This window comes from Somniosus microcephalus, chromosome 10, assembly GCF_052327205.1.
Source record: "Somniosus microcephalus isolate GS21.2 chromosome 10, FLI_Smic_1.0, whole genome shotgun sequence".
Classification (NCBI taxonomy): Eukaryota; Metazoa; Chordata; class Chondrichthyes; order Squaliformes; family Somniosidae; genus Somniosus; species Somniosus microcephalus.
In genome coordinates this window covers 118905920-118923666 of record NC_140996.1, presented here as the reverse complement: position 1 = coordinate 118923666, position 17747 = coordinate 118905920, and the positions used below count along the sequence as shown (strand labels likewise).

General features: G+C 41.7%; 1 protein-coding gene across 4 annotated transcripts in view; it reads right to left on the bottom strand.

The window, feature by feature from the left end:
- Nucleotides 1–8428: 8428 nt before the first annotated feature.
- The window catches only part of fam76b (family with sequence similarity 76 member B), a 44596-nt gene continuing 35277 nt past the window's right edge, over nucleotides 8429–17747 (bottom strand). For 2 of the 4 annotated variants that reach the window (XM_085998750.1, XM_085998752.1), the window contains 3 exons: nucleotides 16913–17048; nucleotides 15290–15391; nucleotides 8429–13233 (listed from right to left, as the gene is read on the bottom strand). In XM_085998750.1, the coding sequence (XP_085854876.1) occupies nucleotides 13144–13233; nucleotides 15290–15391; nucleotides 16913–17048 (328 nt within the window). In that variant the 3' untranslated portion in view covers nucleotides 8429–13143. The remainder of the gene's footprint in view (nucleotides 13234–15289; nucleotides 15392–16912; nucleotides 17049–17747) is intronic. The other 2 variants (XM_085998753.1, XM_085998751.1) reach the window with 1 other exon arrangement.

Genomic DNA, 17747 nt, shown 5'->3' with positions numbered 1-17747 from the left:
CTGGCAATTGTAAGATTCTCAAAATTCAGCAGATCCCCCAAAACCAAGAAGATTACCCTAAAGAAGGGATTTTTGGACTGTTAATAAACCATGTCAGAATGGTATAAGAATATTGGGCCTAAAAGGGGCTTAAAGTCAAAACCCCAGGATTTTGGTTATTTTAAAAGGCATGTTCAAGCCTGTGAAAAGGCTGCGACAAAGGGATTGGGATGGGCTTCTGTAAAACGAGCAGTTTGGATATGGGCATAAGCCAAACTGTCTGGGAATGTTCTGGACTGTCTCAGTCGTTTTACATAATGATAAAAGACCAGCGGAAGAGCCATTCCCGCCAAAAACTACAGAGCCATCCAAAGTATGCATAATGCAGAACATGCCACTGACCAACAAAAGGGACCCTGACCCCAGCAGGAAAAGACAAATCTTACTAATCAAACCAGAGATTAAACAGTCAATCAAAGCCAATTTAGGTTTCAATGGACCATCCCGAAACTAATTCACACCAACTTAAACCAATTAAGATGGGACCAGCTCGAAACCCGTTAAAGAATTCAAAAACTATTAATGTTAACAAGCCCGCCAAAAATGACAATGGGACCGAGAAGGTTTGGCGGGCAGATAAGCAAGGCCTCAAACGGTATAATTGGGGCCTGCTTTTTCAGTTGGTTAGTGAGTTGGTTCGTTCGGTCAAGGAGTTCGGTTCAGTACAGTCCGGAAGAAGAGAGCAGTTCGGTTTCAGTCCGTTCGATACAGCACAGCTTGTGTAGAAGAGAAGACGACGACTTCAAAAGCCACGTCAAGTCACAAAAGTATCAGGAGTCCGAGCCAGGAGAAGACATCATTGAACGCCTCGCGGCAAACAAAGGCCCCAAGAAACAAACAACCAAAAATATTACCAGCAACTAGGTAATATTGGGCTACCGTGACCGACAAGAAACCAAAGATTCGCAAGTTTGTTTCCACTCTACAAACTATTCTGACTTGCCCCTGGGTAAGATTTGATGGACTCTAAACCCCATTTCTGACCAAAAGAAATTGGGTACTTACCCGATAGATCCAATATGCACCCGACCGCATCAGCGGACACGCGGAGACTGAAACAGCAACGCAGGTGAAGTCTTCTACCGCATCCAGGGTATGGCAGGCCCCAACCGCCACATCTGGAGAACCCCGAAATCGCGAACCTCTACGACTGTCAAAAGAAGTCGTTTAGTGAGCATTATCCCTAGTCCTCTGGAGTCCAACTTAGTGTAGTGGGAGGGGTGAAGTATTCTGTCTATTGTTATTCTCCCTCGTATATTCCAAAGTGTTCCCCCTTTTAGAGTGATAAGATTGTTGCGTTGTGTATATTTTCTTGTCTCAAATAAAATCCAAGTTCTTTCACCAACTCAGTTGTTTGCTGCAATTTCATTACAACCCCCAAATAAGTCCAAGGTCTAGAACCAAGGGAGTGGGAGCGATTCGAACCGTTCACAAGTCAGAGGCAAAGCTGACCACACACACACACACCACCCCCTACACAATGAATGTAGTTATGAAAGATTGTCTCATTCAGGTCACAATGTGTAACACTGTCCACCCCAGATCCCCAGTGGGGCAGAGACAAACCCCGAATACGATACATTGCACTGCAAATGCTCGCCTCCACTGGCTGACAAGATATTATGCCAGAGTGTGTCCCAAGAATCGTTGACTTCGTATCTGTTTCCTGATCTACTTAATGTCCTTGGAAAATTGCCCAGGTATGTTCTGATACAAAAAGCAGGACAATCCAATCCGGCCAATTACTGCCCAATCAGCCTACTCTCAATCATTAGCAAAGTGATGGAAGGTGTCGTCGGCAGTGCTATCAAGCGGCACTCACTCACCAATAACCTGCTCACTGATGCTCAGGTATGGGTTCCACCAGGACCACTCAGTTCCAGACCACATTACAGCCTCGGTCCAAACATGGACAAAACAGCTGAATTCCAGAGGGGAGAATGACTGCCCTTGACATCAAGGCAGCATTGGATAGAGTATGGCACCAAGGAGCCCTAGTAAAATTGAAGTCAATGGGAATTCTTCACTAGCTGGAGTTATGCCTAGCACAAAGGAAGATGGCTGTGGTCGTTGAAGGCCAATCAGCTCAGCCCCAGGACTTCACTGCAGGAGTTCCTCAGGGCAGTGTCCTAGGCCCAACCATCTTCAGCTGCTTCATCAACGACCTTCTCTCCATCATAAGGTCAGAAGTGGGGATGTTCACTGATGATTGCAGTGCTCAGTTCCATTCAGTTTCTCAGATAATAAAGCAGTCCATGCCCGTATACAGGATGACCCGGACAACATCAAGGCTGATAAGTATCAAATAATATTCACACCACACAAGTGCCAGGCAATGACCATCTCCAGCAAGGGAGAGTTTAGTCACCTCCTTGACATTCAATGGCATTACCAGTGTCGAATCCCCCCCATCAACATCCTGGGGGTCAGAAACTTAACTGGACCAGTCACATAAATACTGTGGCTACAAGAGCAGGTCAGAGGTTGGGTATTCTGTGGCAAACGACTCACTTCCTGACTCCCCAAAGCCTTTCCACCATCTAAAAGTCACAAGTCAGGAGTGTGATGGAATACTCTCCACTTGACTGGATGAGTGCAGCTCCAGCAGTATACTCAAGAAGCTCGATGCCATCCAAGATAAAGTAGTCTGCTTGATTGGCACCTCATCCACCACCTTAAACATTCATTCCCTCCACCACCGGCACACCAGAGCTGCAGTGTGTACCATCTACAAGATGCACCGCAGCAACTTGCCAATGCTTCTTCGACAGCACCTCCCAAACCTGCGACTTCTACCACCTAGAAGGATAAGGGCAGCAGGAGCATGACAACACCATCCTGACTTAGAAGTATATCGCCATTCCTTCATCATTGCTGGGTCAAAAGCCAAGAACTCCGTACCAAACAGCATTATGGGAGCATCTTCACCACACTGACTGCAACGGTTCAAAAAGGCAGCGCACCACCAGTTTATCAAGGCAACTAGGGGTGGGCAATAAATGCTGGCCTTGCCAACGACGCCCACATCCCATGAATGAATAAATAAAACAAAATTTAAAAGGGTAGAAACTTGAAGAAAGGAGTTAGAAATTAATACAAAAGGTTTAGAATAGATTTCAGGAAGCATTTCACAGCAGAAACATCACTACCCGGAGTGGATTTCTGGGTTGGGTCATGGAATCTAAAACTCTGCAGTTACCCAGTGGTCAGTTAAATGATGTAATGAAGAGGCAGGGGGCCTTTGTATATTGTTGTAGAAGGATGAGCCAGATGTGTCTTCCACTAGGAAGACTCACCAAGTGGCAAATTAACTATGAGCTGCTAATATGGTCTGCATTCACAGCTGCCCTCAGGTGGCCTATAATGGTACAACAATTTGATGTGCCTAAAGTTCTCGCTCTACTGACTTGTGATGCCTGGAACAATCAATTTTTCAAACTAATATTGTTCTTCTTAACCAACCTCAACCTGATCCTAGCATTAACTGGACACCTTTATTTCAGGGAAGAGGCCACGGTGACTGGTGATGTCAAGTTAGGATTAAGGAACACAGTGGGACAAGTCTTAGGGAATCAGAACTCCATCAACCCCATCGTCTCCCTCTTGTCAGCGTGACTTGTATCCCTGTTTGTACCTTGGGATCACGAGTCCGTTTCTGAATGCATCGTTCACCTCTACAGAAGGGTAAACAGAAGCCAAAACTAAAACACCTCTCTCCAACAGCCAGGCAATCTGCAACAGATTTTAGCATCATGGGGGTTTCCGGGAGATTGTGACCCAGATATCAAAGGATCTCTGGTCAGATGTAGAATATAAAGTCAATGGCCCCGAATTTCGGCTTGTGGGGGAAATGGTCGGGTTTCCCAGAATGTGGGGTTTCTGACACACAAAAAAGTGTCAGCCAGCTCCGCGCAATTTTCCCTCAAGTGGCCAATTAATTCCCAGCATGTGGGCAGCCTTGCTAATTGTCCAATTCGTGTCAGAAAGCCCCACAGAATGATGTCATCATTTGTGGTGCTTTCAAGGTCCATAGCAAGCACTGCATCCTCTGAAGGCTTCCAAATGAACCATACAGGATGGGAGAAGAGCCTGCAGCAGCTGTGGCCAGTGCCAGACCCCGAGCTGCCTCCAAATTCGACGAAGCTTCACTGCAGGCATTATTGGATGGGGTTAGGGCCCACAGGGAGGTCCTCTTCCCTAGGTCACGCAGGAAGAGGCCTCCCACTGAGACCAAGGCTGCATGGATGCAGGTGTCAGCAGATGTTAACTCGAATGTGCATGTAACCTTGGCATCACATCTCTAACTCCTTCCTCTACTCCCCACAGGACCATCCAGAGCCCCCGTCCCCACTGTGGAGAAGGAAGAGGCTGTGCAGCCAGACTCCTCAGAGGAAGCTCCAACCTCTGAGGGCACAGCGTCAGCAGAAGTAAGCGCACCCAGCACCAGCGCAGACACTCGCACCTCGGGGGGACCTTCGGGACATAGAGTAGTGTTGTCACCTGGTGCTTCACAGCTCACAAGTGAGCCTCAGCAGATTCTGGAGACAGGGACAGCAGTGAAGAGTCCTCGTTGGAGGGCGCAGGACTCTGCCAGCTCAGCATGTCGACCCTCTGCCTCTGGGTCCATCCGCAAGAGAAGAGGTGATGGATCTCCATGCACAGGTGCAGGAGTCTCTGGCAGGTTTTGTCTCCAGGGTCGCTGCGAGTGTGGAGCAAATGGAGGAGTCCATAGCGGCCATGAGCAGAGCCTTTGTGGAGTCACTGACGCATGAACGCATCACCATGGAAAGGTTGGCAACCTCCATGGAGGAGATAACTCACCAGGGTACGGAAAACATGGCGAGTGCTCATAAGAGAATGACATCTCTTGAGCAGCGTTGGCCATCTATTGAACAGAGAAACCAGGCCTTCATGGAAGTCCTTCTGAGTAGGACTGCCAGTGCAGAAACGGGTCCCCATGGCCCCCTGAAGTGCAGCAAGGTGCTCTCAAGCCACTTCCAAGCGCTGGCCCCTTCTGGCCTGTGCAGCTTCAGGTGAGTGAGCAGCAGCCTGGTGCTCATCCTGCTGTTCCTGGTTCTGCTGCTGCCGCCTCTGCTGCTGGAGATCCTTTAATGGCAAGAAGGGAAGGAAAAAAAGGCGTCCCATGCTTCTTGTAGATGCCTCCGCTGAGGAAGCGCTGAGTGAGGGTGGCGAGGGGCTTCCCAGGAGATCGCATTGGAGAAGCGTGTGAGGCTCCAACCTTCCACAGCTGTGCCCAAGCCTTGAAGAAGTAGCCCCAAACCTGCAACAAGGTCCTTCAACATACAAATGCTGTCCCTTTAAATCGCAGCTTTCCCTGACCTGCAGCTGACAGCTAGCAAGCTTCACACCAGGTTTCATCAGCAGGGTTCCCCGCAGGCGTGTTTAGTGTGGGGAACCCCTGAAAGTCGCAAGGGCACCCTAAAATCGGCTTAAACAAGGTGATAATTGATCATTACTGTTCCGACGGCCAGTCCCGCCAGCGGCGGGCAGGACTGAAGCGGGTCGGAGAGAAACGGCGGTCCGAAAGTCGGACGGGGCGGGGGGGGGGGGGGGGTAAGTGTCGCGACCCGCTTTTTCGGCGATTTTCGGCCCCCGGCCACGTGAAAAGCCACCCAACGGCTGCCAGAAAATCAGGGCCAATATGTTCCAACATTCAATTTTAAAAATGTATTGTTGCTCAACTTGTCAAACACCAACATGCTTCATGTGCAGTCTCAGCATCAGGAACTCCCAGCACAGGGATAAAACTGGCAGAATAGATCAAAACACATTGGTTACTTCCACACTCAATCACGCCTCCCTCCCCCCCCCTGCCCTGCCACTTCTGAAGGCACCGTCTTTCCCCGGTACTGGAATACTGCGTACAGTTTTGGTGTCCATACTTAAGAAAGGACATACTTGCTCTCGAGTCAGTACAAAGGTGGTTCACTCGGTTAATCCCAGGGATGAGGGGATGGACATATGAGGAGAGGTTGAGTAGATTGGGACTCTACTCATTGGAGTTCAGAAGAATGAGAGGCGATCTTATTGAAACATATAAGATTGTGAAGGGGTTGGATCGGGTGGATGCGGGGAAGATGTTCCCGATGATGGGTGAAACTAGAACTAGGGGGCATAGTCTTAGAATAAGGGGCTGCTCTTTCAAAACTGAGATGAGGAGGAACTACTTCACTCAGAGAGGGTGGTAGGTCCATGGAATATGCTGCCCCAAAAAGCTGTAGAAGCTACATCATTACATAAATTTAAAACAGAAATAGAGAGTTTCCTAGAAGTAAAGGGAATTAAGGGTTACAGGGAGCGGGCAGGAATTTGGACATGAGTCTAGGTTCGGATCGGTTATGGCCCTGTGGGTAGCGGAGCGGGCCCAGGGGCCGTGTAGCCTGATCCTGCTCCTATTTCGTGTGTCTAATTCTGTTAGATTCAGGAGATGGTTCTGTGACAGTGGATTGGCGGTTAGGATCAGATCAGCCATGATCTTATTGAATGGCGGAGCAGGCTCGAGGGGCCGATTGGCCTACTCCTGCTCCTATTTCTTATGTTCTTATGTACTAGCAGCCCTTCTGTGCCTCAGCACATATCCTGTCATCGTACAAGCCTGAAAAGCAAGTTTTGGCAAGATCCAAATCTCAGGACACTTTTCAGCAGATGTCAACATCTCACAGCACAAGCCCATTGATGTGAAATGAAATGCCCCAACTCTTGCCAGAGAAGTGATCCGCAGACAGATCCCAGATCAGACCCAGGATGATCTGATTTTTGGCTCAGTGATACACTATGTGTAGCATTCAGAGCAGCTACACGGTCAGTCCCACGTCAGATACCAGCCCTTGGTGTCCTTGATAATGGACATATACCTTTTGTCTAATTACATTGCAAAAAAAAAAATCAATGATTTTTTTTTTGGTAACATTTAACTTCTGCTCCATTTTCCTCCAGGATACACAAAAGGTAGTTTTCTGCTCTGATTTTCACATAAAATCTGAAAATTAAGTACCTTATTCATTAATTATTCTATGATTTTCAGCTTATCCTTGTGGAGAATTGCAGGCATTAACTTGCATTCTACACCATAGCACAATGTTGTTGCACTGGTTTGCCATTGGATCAACCCTTATTTAATCTATTGCTTTACAATATTTGCAGTTGAACTTATGCAAGTCGAAGAAAGAAATTAATACAAGTTTTAATAAGCATTAAAAGCCACTATATTATTCTATACTCACCTTTATCTAGAAGATGATTGAAACCAAGGGAAATTTATACCCTGCATCATGTACACCGATTTCGGTTTTCTACATGGGCTTTTATACTCTAAAGTTGGTGAATCTGGATTTAGCATAAATGTTTTTGAAGCTACTTGCTCAGACTAGACTCAAGCTATTTATATTAGCTGCAGTATAACCAGTTTGCTTTGCAATCAGGTGGTGGGCATTTTTACTTTGAAGTTACAAAGTATGTGTTGACTATATACACCTTAGCTTTCATGAATTTTGCAATACAAGTTCAATCTTATCAACTTGTAGTATTTTTATTTGCAACAAACCCACATTCACAGAAGTTATCTAAACAAGACTCCACTGTAAATTAATCTCTTGCACCAATACTGAAGCCATGAGTGAATAAGACTCTTGTCTACTAATGCAGAGTTATGGGATCCTATCAGAGCCCTCTTTATAGTGAAATGCACATTTCAACACAATTCAAATATGCCAATTTTGACGTGACATCATTTAAATGCAAGGCAGACTGTATACCCTTAGAAACCTTACTGGCACCTTTCCATGTCTTTTCATTTGAGAGTAGTCAGATTTAGATTAAAAATGGCGTGCGCCTTTATGACAAAAGCTAGATTAGAGATACACCAGTGAAAGTAGTGCACAGTTCCTCTATTGTTGCATGTGCATCATCACATTGGAAACTGGTTGAGTGTCTATACACACATGTATGCATATATATATTTTATATGTATATTTGTGTACATGCATGAATGTCGTACTAAAATATAACCATTTAACAAAATCGTGCAGTGGATCGGATCTAACTTCTGATCAGCCATCAGAGTTTGTTACTTCATAGCATCAGTGTTAGGGTGCAATATCTGTTTGTAGTGTGATACAGCACAGACTAGGGATCAGACTTGGGACTTTCCTAGTCTGAGACTCAGCTTCTCACTGGAAAAACTCAGCCATCAGGGAATTCCTGAACATTTATTTACAAAGAGAGTTCAGTGCCTAAAAGGATAATTTATCAAGTTTAACATAAAATCTGATAATTTTTTAGATAAACAGTGATGGAGTACTACTACCCACCGCCCCAAATAAGAAAATAAAAAGAAACCCCTAAAACAGCATGTGACATTAAAGCAGAATATTTTAAGAAGATTTATTTCAAACTGTCAAGATTTAGAAAACAAGTATAAAATTTCAGTTGTTGACCAATGTCTGATTACAGAATTCAGTCTGTTCCTGTGTACAGTTACAAATTCTGAGGAACACATTCCAAGCATTTCAATGTATACAGTTCCTTAAGGAGGAAACACAGGAAATACAAGATGAGTTGTGAGATTTTAAAATATACAACTGCCAGCTTTGACTTAAATCCTATTCCATTAGAAAGAACACAAGTTTAATGAACTTACGTTTATGGTTACATAAAAGTACAGTACAATTTAACCTTGCAGTTTCACCACTTATACAGGAAACTTCTTTCCAAAATAAAATAAAAATAAGCATAAGTCTATGTCTATTGCAGCAAGGAAACATCCCAGACTATTTTACAACTTAAAATTTTCAAGTAATAAATGGAGGTAAAAACAAATAAAAACCATATTAAAACCTTAAAATTCAGTACATGATTAAAATTTATCATCCAGGTTTAAATACTGTGAAGCCTTTGAATTCTATGCACCCGGTTTCATAAATTACATTGTATACATATCTGATCAAGGTTTATAGCCCAGACATGAAGGATAATAATCCTTCATATACATAATGTAACTAGAATTAGCCTCAGGTGAAAAAGCATAGAATTACATGATTAAAGTGAAGTTTAAAAACATGGAACCACTCTACAGCAAAAAAAAACAGCATTTACAAATATGCAAACTGTTGCAGTAGCAAAATTTTATATACAAATGGTAGTGTATTACCACAACTACAGAATGTATGCCAAATTTAAAAACTTGCAGAATGACAAGGCACTGTTACTGGTAGAGGTCAATGGCAATTTACACATGGTTATATCACATTCTGCCAATTCTGTTCTACCAACTTTTGTAATATGCTCCAGATTACACACAAAATACTGCATCAGTCTGTTCTCATCAAATGTGTTAGAAAATTAGTTTTATCAAGTTTGCATCAGTTCTAGCAGAGGTAATTCATGGGCCCTAGGGTTAACCATGCTCGCACTGGAGTAACAAGCTACCAAATATTTCCACATCACTATGAAACCAAGAGAGTTCAAACAAAAACTTACCCTTGCATTTATTATTCTGTAATAATTTTAGAATGCCCCTTACAAAGCGTTATCTACTAGAAGTTTTAAAGCCTGTTCATAGAATTGCACTGTGACATTATCAAGTATTAATTGCATCAGCCTGAGATAGAGTAGATATTTAATTTTTTCTTGTTTTGCAGTTACCAAAAAATGATGCCATTGACATTTTTATAGGTTTTAAATGCATAGCTTTATATGGCCTACTCAACTTAATGCTGGTGGAGAATAATGGTCAACAACATATGGCCTGTACTGGTATTGCCAGAATACAAGGCTCAGGTAGAATTTTATAATTTTTTAAAAATTATAAATGAAATCAAAAGGCTGTACATAAAATAATTGTTTTCTACACCCAGAGCTTAAAGATATCTTCATACCCGTCTGTTAACTACCAAGTTGTTGAAAGCACAAGTGTCATACATCTGACTGAATGCTGCAGAAACGTTCTTGGCTTTCTTCCTACATTGTCGCATTATTTCTAGTTTAAAAAGATCCTACAGGTAACACTGGGCTTTTATTTAGGGGAAATTTTAAAAAAATTGTACAAAAATTAAAAACTTTAATTTAGAAAATGTGAATATTGTTTTCAAAGAAATATAATTAAATCCAATAATGAGATAAGTTGACCATTTCATGTTATTCAATAGCACCTTTACATGAAAATCTAATTTTATCAAAATGCTGAGTATTAAAAAATTGTACAAATTTATATTGTATACACAATTTGCGGTTTTGCTATATATAGTATAGCTAAACTAAGAATCGTTTAAAAGGGACAGCTCACCATTTACTATAACAGTTTTATGAAAGGGATTTGAGAACTATTAGTTAATGTGTTATAGCCTCAATATTATAGGATTGTGCTAATGATAGTTTTTTTTGGAACATCGGAATTATCTGATTATATAAATTGGATCATAGTTCATTTACAGCAACAATTTTTCAACAATGTATATGCATTGTACAAATTTAAACATTTTTTCCTTTAACATTAGATGTAAAACGAGATAAAGCTAACTTCCCTAAGGCACAACTCCAACTCTACCACATAAATCAATCTCAAGAGTCCCATCCATTTTATAAGCTTCATTCATCAAACAAAAACAAAAACCTTGTATACACACCAATAATTCAAGATGTTGATCTTCCTCTCCAACAGAATATTAATTCAGGGCTCATTTACCATTTGTAAGTTGGTTACCATGCAAATGTAAAGAGAAAAAAGGGAGAAAATAATATGGCATGCTCCTCGGATGGAGACTGAAACAATTATAATTGTGCAGTATATGGAGTTGCTCTTTTAAATGAAAGGAAAACAACTTGTGTGTGTCATATGGGGAGAGCTCACTAATCTCATATCTAAAGTTCCTATTTTTTTTTTGCATACATACATTAGTTTGCAATCCTGTAACTTCCTCTATCAATCAATTTAACAATTTCACATACAGATGTACAATCACACATTTGTCAATTATGGTGAAAGCGACATGAAATGATGCTGAATAGGGAGTTTTCCACCCATTCAAACACTTCTAGTTTTAGTTAAATTATCAGAAACATCAAATGTTCAAAATGCTACAGCATTTGAGAAAATTAATTTCCAAAAGAAAAGCTGTCGCACTCACACCCATCATAATGAAGTGTTGAGAGAGACTGGTCTTAGCCCACATCAAAGCCAGTGTTCCTGCCTCTCGACCAACACCAGTTTGCCTATCGTGCAAACAGATCAACGGAGGATGCAATCACAACTGCTCTACACTCGGCACTGAATCACTTAGATGGTAAGGAGACCTACATCAGAATGCTGTTCATAGACTACAGCTCAGCATTCAAAACTATCGTTCTTGGCCTGAACACTTCCCTCTGCAACTGGACCCTGGACTTCCTAACAAACAGACCCCAGTCTGTCAAATTAGGTAACCACACCTCCCCCCCCTGACCCTGAACACAGGGGCCCCGCAAGGATGTGTGCTGAGCCCCCTCCTCTACTCCCTCTTCACCCACGACTGTGTGGCTGTTAATGGTTCCAACACCATCATCAAGTTTGCGGATGACACCACGGTAGTAGGCCAGATCACCAACAACGATGAGTCAGCCTACAGGGAGGAGGTCCAGCATCTCGTGAAGTGGTGCGCCGATAACAACCTGGCCCTTAACATCAAGAAAACCAAAGAAATCATTGTGGACTTCAGGAAGTCGAAAGGCGGAAGTCACACCCCCATCCACATCAATGGGGCTGTGGTGGAAAGGGTGGACAGCTTTAAGTTCCTCGGAGTCCACATCACGGAAGACCTCTCCTGGTCCTTCAATACCTCCTCTCTGGTGAAGAAGGCCCAGCAGCGCCTATATTTCCTAAGGAGGCTGAAGGGATGTAACCTGTCACCCCTGATCCTCTCTAACTTTTACCGCTGCACAATAGAGAGCATCCTGACAAACTGTATCACAGTATGGTATGGCAGCTGTAGCTACCATGACCGGAAAGCCCTGCAGCGGGTAGTCAAAACTGCCCAACGCATTACCGGCACCCGGCTACCGACCATAGAGCACATATACCAGAAACGCTGACTACGGAGGTCACGGTCCATCATCAAAGACCCTACCCACCCCAGCCACAGTCTGTTCGCCCTCCTGCCATCTGGGAGACGCTACAGATGCATTCGCACCCGTACGACCAGATTTAGGAACAGCTTCTTTCCCAGGGCTGTCATCCTACTGAACTCCACAAATAAACTCTAAAGCCTGCACATCTGCCAATGCACTTTATTATGGTTATGGTTATGTTTATGTTAATATACTACAAGCCAAATGTATGTTGAATGTTTAAATGTCTTAATCCAAATGTACACTCTCAGGAGCCGCAAGCCTACATTTCGTTGTACTGCACTTGTGCACAAACAATGACAATAAAAGTTGATTTGATTTTTGATTTGATTTGATTGTTTTCAGTGTATAAGTTTTATACATTTATTAGTTCTGATTTGCATAAAGTATCATGTATACCAATCATGTTATATTCTTCTACAACGCAACTGGATAAAGGTGTTCCCAGCACTCCCTAAATAGGAAATTAATTTATATTTTACATTCAAACCTCCAATTATAAATTAAACCTTTGCCCTAACTCATGCTAAAACTCAATTATAGTCAGGATTAGAGGAACTCTGATTAGCAGGAATATTTTACCAGACCTTAGTTTTATAGTAAGACTTTTATTTAACAGAAAACCTAACAATAACCATTGCAAAAAGTGACTCAATTTAGTATTTTATTGCGAGGTAACTCAGAGCATTTTTCTGTAGAAAGTAATAGACTGAAGCACTATTATTATTTTCCATTCACTGTCCCCTTTTAAACTGCCAAATTCAAGATGATAATAAAAGGGGGGATTCAATATTCTGTCTGTCAGATAGGTTTGTCTTCTGTGAACAGTACATTTCTTATTGCTAGTTAAAAATATAAAAAAGACTAAATCTAGCCACTTTGAAAACAATCAGGGTGCAAAAATATTTAAAGACTTCACAGTAAGTTTCAACAACCACGGCAGTATTTACTTTCACTTGCATGATGCATCTGTCAAGGAACCCCTCAAGGAGACAGCAGTACGTTTCCAGTCTTCTCCATCTTTTTACCCTTGGACAATGCTGCAACTTGTTTCAGCAATTCTCGATTTTTGGCCTATGAAAAAATAGTAAATATACAATGACCAGTTTAAAAACACAACTATTGTTTTTAATACTAAATTATCAGAAATGTGCATCACAAAAAAGATTCAAAGCAGTTTAGAGTCAAGGCCATCTCATGTCTCTGCATTAATACATGAAGTAACTCCATTATAACAGCCTAAGTAGACTGAAAAGGTCCCCATCCACACTATAGTGTGTACTGGATAATCAATGTAACTGGATTTGAGTTGTATGGTTAATAGAGGATAACAGATGAGATACCACATTTAATGAATTAACCCAAATATTTGAGAGAAAAATCTAGGGAGATTAACCATTGTTCAAGTACTCATTACAAAAAGGGCAACATTTTTTCATCATGTGGAGACTGTCCAGGTCAGATTTCTTCCTTGCCGCTCTGCCACAGGGATCTCTGATATTGTAGGTATCCAATGGGCAACTAATAGAGGATTTAGGTTACACTGATGAGAAATATAGCTGCAGTCTCTAACGGGATTGAGGCATGACATTTGTGGCAATGGTTTTAAATGCTGTTTGCAAAAGAGTAACTTTTAACTTGTTTGTTAATCAAGGGATTTAAAAGTGCTTTCACATGGGTTTTTTTTTGTTGAGTATTTCATTGCGTACATCTATCTATATACTGTACCTTATTAAAAATCTTGAGGATGACTCGAGCTCTACTGTAACCTATGTAAAAATTTCCAATTGTAATTCTCATGTTAAAATGTCAACTGTAATTATTACAGGAATAGAAGGAAGTTGATATGGTGAGAGGAGATGAAGTAGAGAGTGTGAGGAGGCTCGTGTGGAGCATAAACACCAGTCGAATGGGCTGTTTCTGTGCTGTAAATTCTATATTACTTACCACACCACTAAGTGCTGCTATAGTTTGCCCACAAATCACTCAAAATGCTTTCTGAAAAAAAAAACTGCACTTCCCCCCCCAGTAACAAATTTCTGATGCCCAAAATAAGGTTTTAAACAAAACAAGGTAAAAAAAAAAACTACACATTTCCCTACTGAATTATCTTTCATGCCTTTCAATACTTCCATTAAAGTTTTTATTTTAAGGTCATAGTCTGTCTCAAAACCCAGCATACTTTTAATATAACAATTAGAAAGAACTTTCAATCACATCTGTACATTTTGCAGATTTCCCAATGCACAATCTGCACCAACAGGAGTTGAAGGGTATGTCCTCTCATCCGGTCAGGATTTGTGTGTTTCTTTGCTTTTTCAAAAGACTTTGAAACTAACAGATTGAATTTTCATACCTTTTACTTCAGGCAAATGAGGACATTTATATAAATGCATTAAAAAGAAAATCAGTTTTCTGTTATAAACTCTTCTTAGACAAACATTCGTGAGAGGCAACACCTATGAAAAACAGCATAGCTGAAAATGAGGTACCAACCTGGTGAACAAACAGCCCTGTTTATAGGATGCTTCGGTTGCCAAGTGATCCCATAACCAACGGATCAGGTCAAAGCTCTACAGCTTTGTCACATCCAGTCACAAATGGTAGTGCACAATTAAGCAACTAACTGGAGGAGGAGGCTCCATGAACATTAAATCCTCAATGATGGCAGAGTCCAGCATGCAAGTGGAAAAATACAAGGCTGAAGTGTTTGCAACAATCTTAAGCCAAAAGTGTTCGAGTGGACGATCCTTCTCCGCCTCCTCCCAAGGTTTCCCACCATCACAGATGCCAGTCTTCAGCCAATTCAATTCACTCCATGTGTCATCAAGAAACAGCTGGACACAGCAAAGGCTATGGGCCCTGACAACATTGTGACTGTGGTGATGAAGAACTAGCCACTGATGCCAGACCCCCCTCCCAGTGCTTCCAAGGACAGTTTCAAAGGATCAGGAGAACAGCATGCAGGGATTTAGACATGTCACACCAGGCATCAGCTGGACAATTGCAAGATGTGTCAAGTAAATGCTTAAGCTTCAGTGTGATTATTATTTTTATAAAACAATTATGTAAAGTCAGGTTAATGCAGACAAAATAAAAAATTGCAAATATTTAAAAAACTGGTAAATACCTGTAGCTGTTCCACTGCCTCTTTGTGAGCTTTCTCCATGTTGTTCATTTTTGTTCTAAGATTAGACTCCTGGTATTGAAAATCTGCCTTCAACTCAGTCAGCTTTGAAGAAATTTTTAAAAAAAAGTACTAAAAGCACAGAAACCCTAGTTTGTCCTACAAAATGCTTCATAAATATATTTTTAAAACATTGGGCCGTATTTTCCGATCAGAGGCTTCCCGCGTGCGGAAGCCTCCGATCTGGTAAAAATCTACGCCTTACCCGAGGGCTCCCGGGACACACACACTTCCACTCCTGGGCCTCTCGAACTCCAAGTGTGCAGGGCACACATATCCCAGAGGCGCATGCGGTTCGCAAGTGTCCCTGGGATCACATGGGCCATGGGGAGCCAATTAAAGAAGGGAATCTCCCTTCATACACTTGACAGGAAGACCTGTCAAATATATGAATGGAGATCACCCCAAAATCATAGTAAAACTTTAAATACATTTTTTTTTTTAAATCACATTTTTAAAATGACTTGAAATTACAATAAATTAAATATTTTAAAAAAAATTAAAGTTTTTTTTTAATGGGGCTAAAAATAAACTTACAGGAAACTTTGTGTTATCCGGAGGCTAAATGTCCGGCAAGCTTGAGCCACCGGCAAAAATCAGGAGCCGTTTTGTTCGGTTTTTTTCTTCTCGTGGCTTTTTCCCCCCCAACAGTCAGTCTCTGCAGCTTAGCAACAGCTTCAGAGAGACGCTTCCAAGGTACGGGCCGACTGTTTAGAAGCTGTTGCTAAGCAACAGTGTTTGTTGTCAGATACGGAGATGAAAAGCTCCGTATGCTTCAACATTAACGCTGGTGTGTCCGGCAGTTTTGAGGGAACGGCAACAGCTCAGTCCCGTCGGTGCCGGATAGCACAAAGTTTCCTGTACTTTTTTTTAAAGTATTTTTTAATGATACATCAGTGAAAAAAAATTCTTACTTTTTTTTCCAACTCTTATCCTGGTACAAGTAGGCCTTATTATGCCTGCTTTTACCAGGCGTAAGAATTGTAAGGGTTTTCTGCGGGTGGAGGGTCTCCAAAAAGCAGAACTATCCACCCGCAGAGGCCCTTCTCCAGGGCAGGCGTTGGATCTGTCAAGAGGATTCTTGATAGATCAGAAATGCCGGTTTTCAGCGCATGCCTGAAACCAGCATCGCCAATGTCCCTACAGGTGGGTACACAGCGCGTACCCACCCGCAGGGATCGGAATATCTGGGCCTTTGTTTTTCCAATTTCCTTCCATGAAGGAACCAACTGGTACCTTGTCCAAGTAGGTATTCTTCACAAAAGTGAGCACTGCTAATTAATTTATATAATACTAATCATATATAGTATTATAAACACAATCCTATTTCATCTGACATCCATACACACATGCTTTCCAGCAAGAGACATTCGACAGCAATCAGAACAGGAATGGTGGCTGATTTTCTCTCCCCTTACCAAGGGGTACTAGGGCCAAATGTAACATCCCAACTGCTGTCCTAGCAATGATCAGCTAACTCAGCATAGACCAGGAATTGAACCCAGGACCTTCTGGTCTATATTTCCTGCAGTTATAATGGACAGTACCTGTTACTGTTTAATCTACCTTTTTATCTCTTTCCAAGATGGTCTGTTCTTTCTGCTGCAGAAGCCTCTTCAAAGACATCACCTCTTCTTTTAATTGGTTGATTATAACAAAGTTGTCTGTCCCACCAGAGTCCATTGACTGGGTTAATGAGCTGCTAGTAAAACAAAATATAGTTTAATATAAAATAAAATCACAAATTTGGAAAAATCTCAATAGAAATGTATTACTTTTCTTCACTATTGTTAAGATGTCAGCTTGGCTCAGTTTGTAGCACACTCAACTGAGTCAAGAAGTTGTGGGCTCAAGCACTACTCCAGCACTTGAACACATAATCGAGACCAATGCTTCAATATAGTAGTGAGAGACTGTCAGAGGTGCAACCTTCAGATGAGACATTAAACAGAGGCCCCATCTATCGGTTTCAGTGGATGTTAATACACCTATAACAATACTCAAAGCACAAGGGCTAGTGTCCTGTCCACCATTCCTCCCTCAACCAACACCATCAAGAAGTTAATTTATCAGTCTCATTGCTGCTTGTGGTATCATTTGTCTATATAGCAATGACTGCATTTCAAAAAATGAAGCACTTTGGGACATTTGAGACATCTTAATGCACTATACAAACACATCTTTCTTACTTACTCCTTTCCTAAACAAATGCTGGAAAACAAAACCATACATGAGGAGGACTCAAAATTTTGTTAAAAAACTCAATAAAATTTTATCTGCAAGTAAATCATCAAACTATATAAAACAGCATGTGGATTTATCAATCTATCATTCTGCAACAGGACATTAAAATCTTGCTGGTGGAAAATAAAGGCAACCAAGCAGTACTGTATTCAGATAT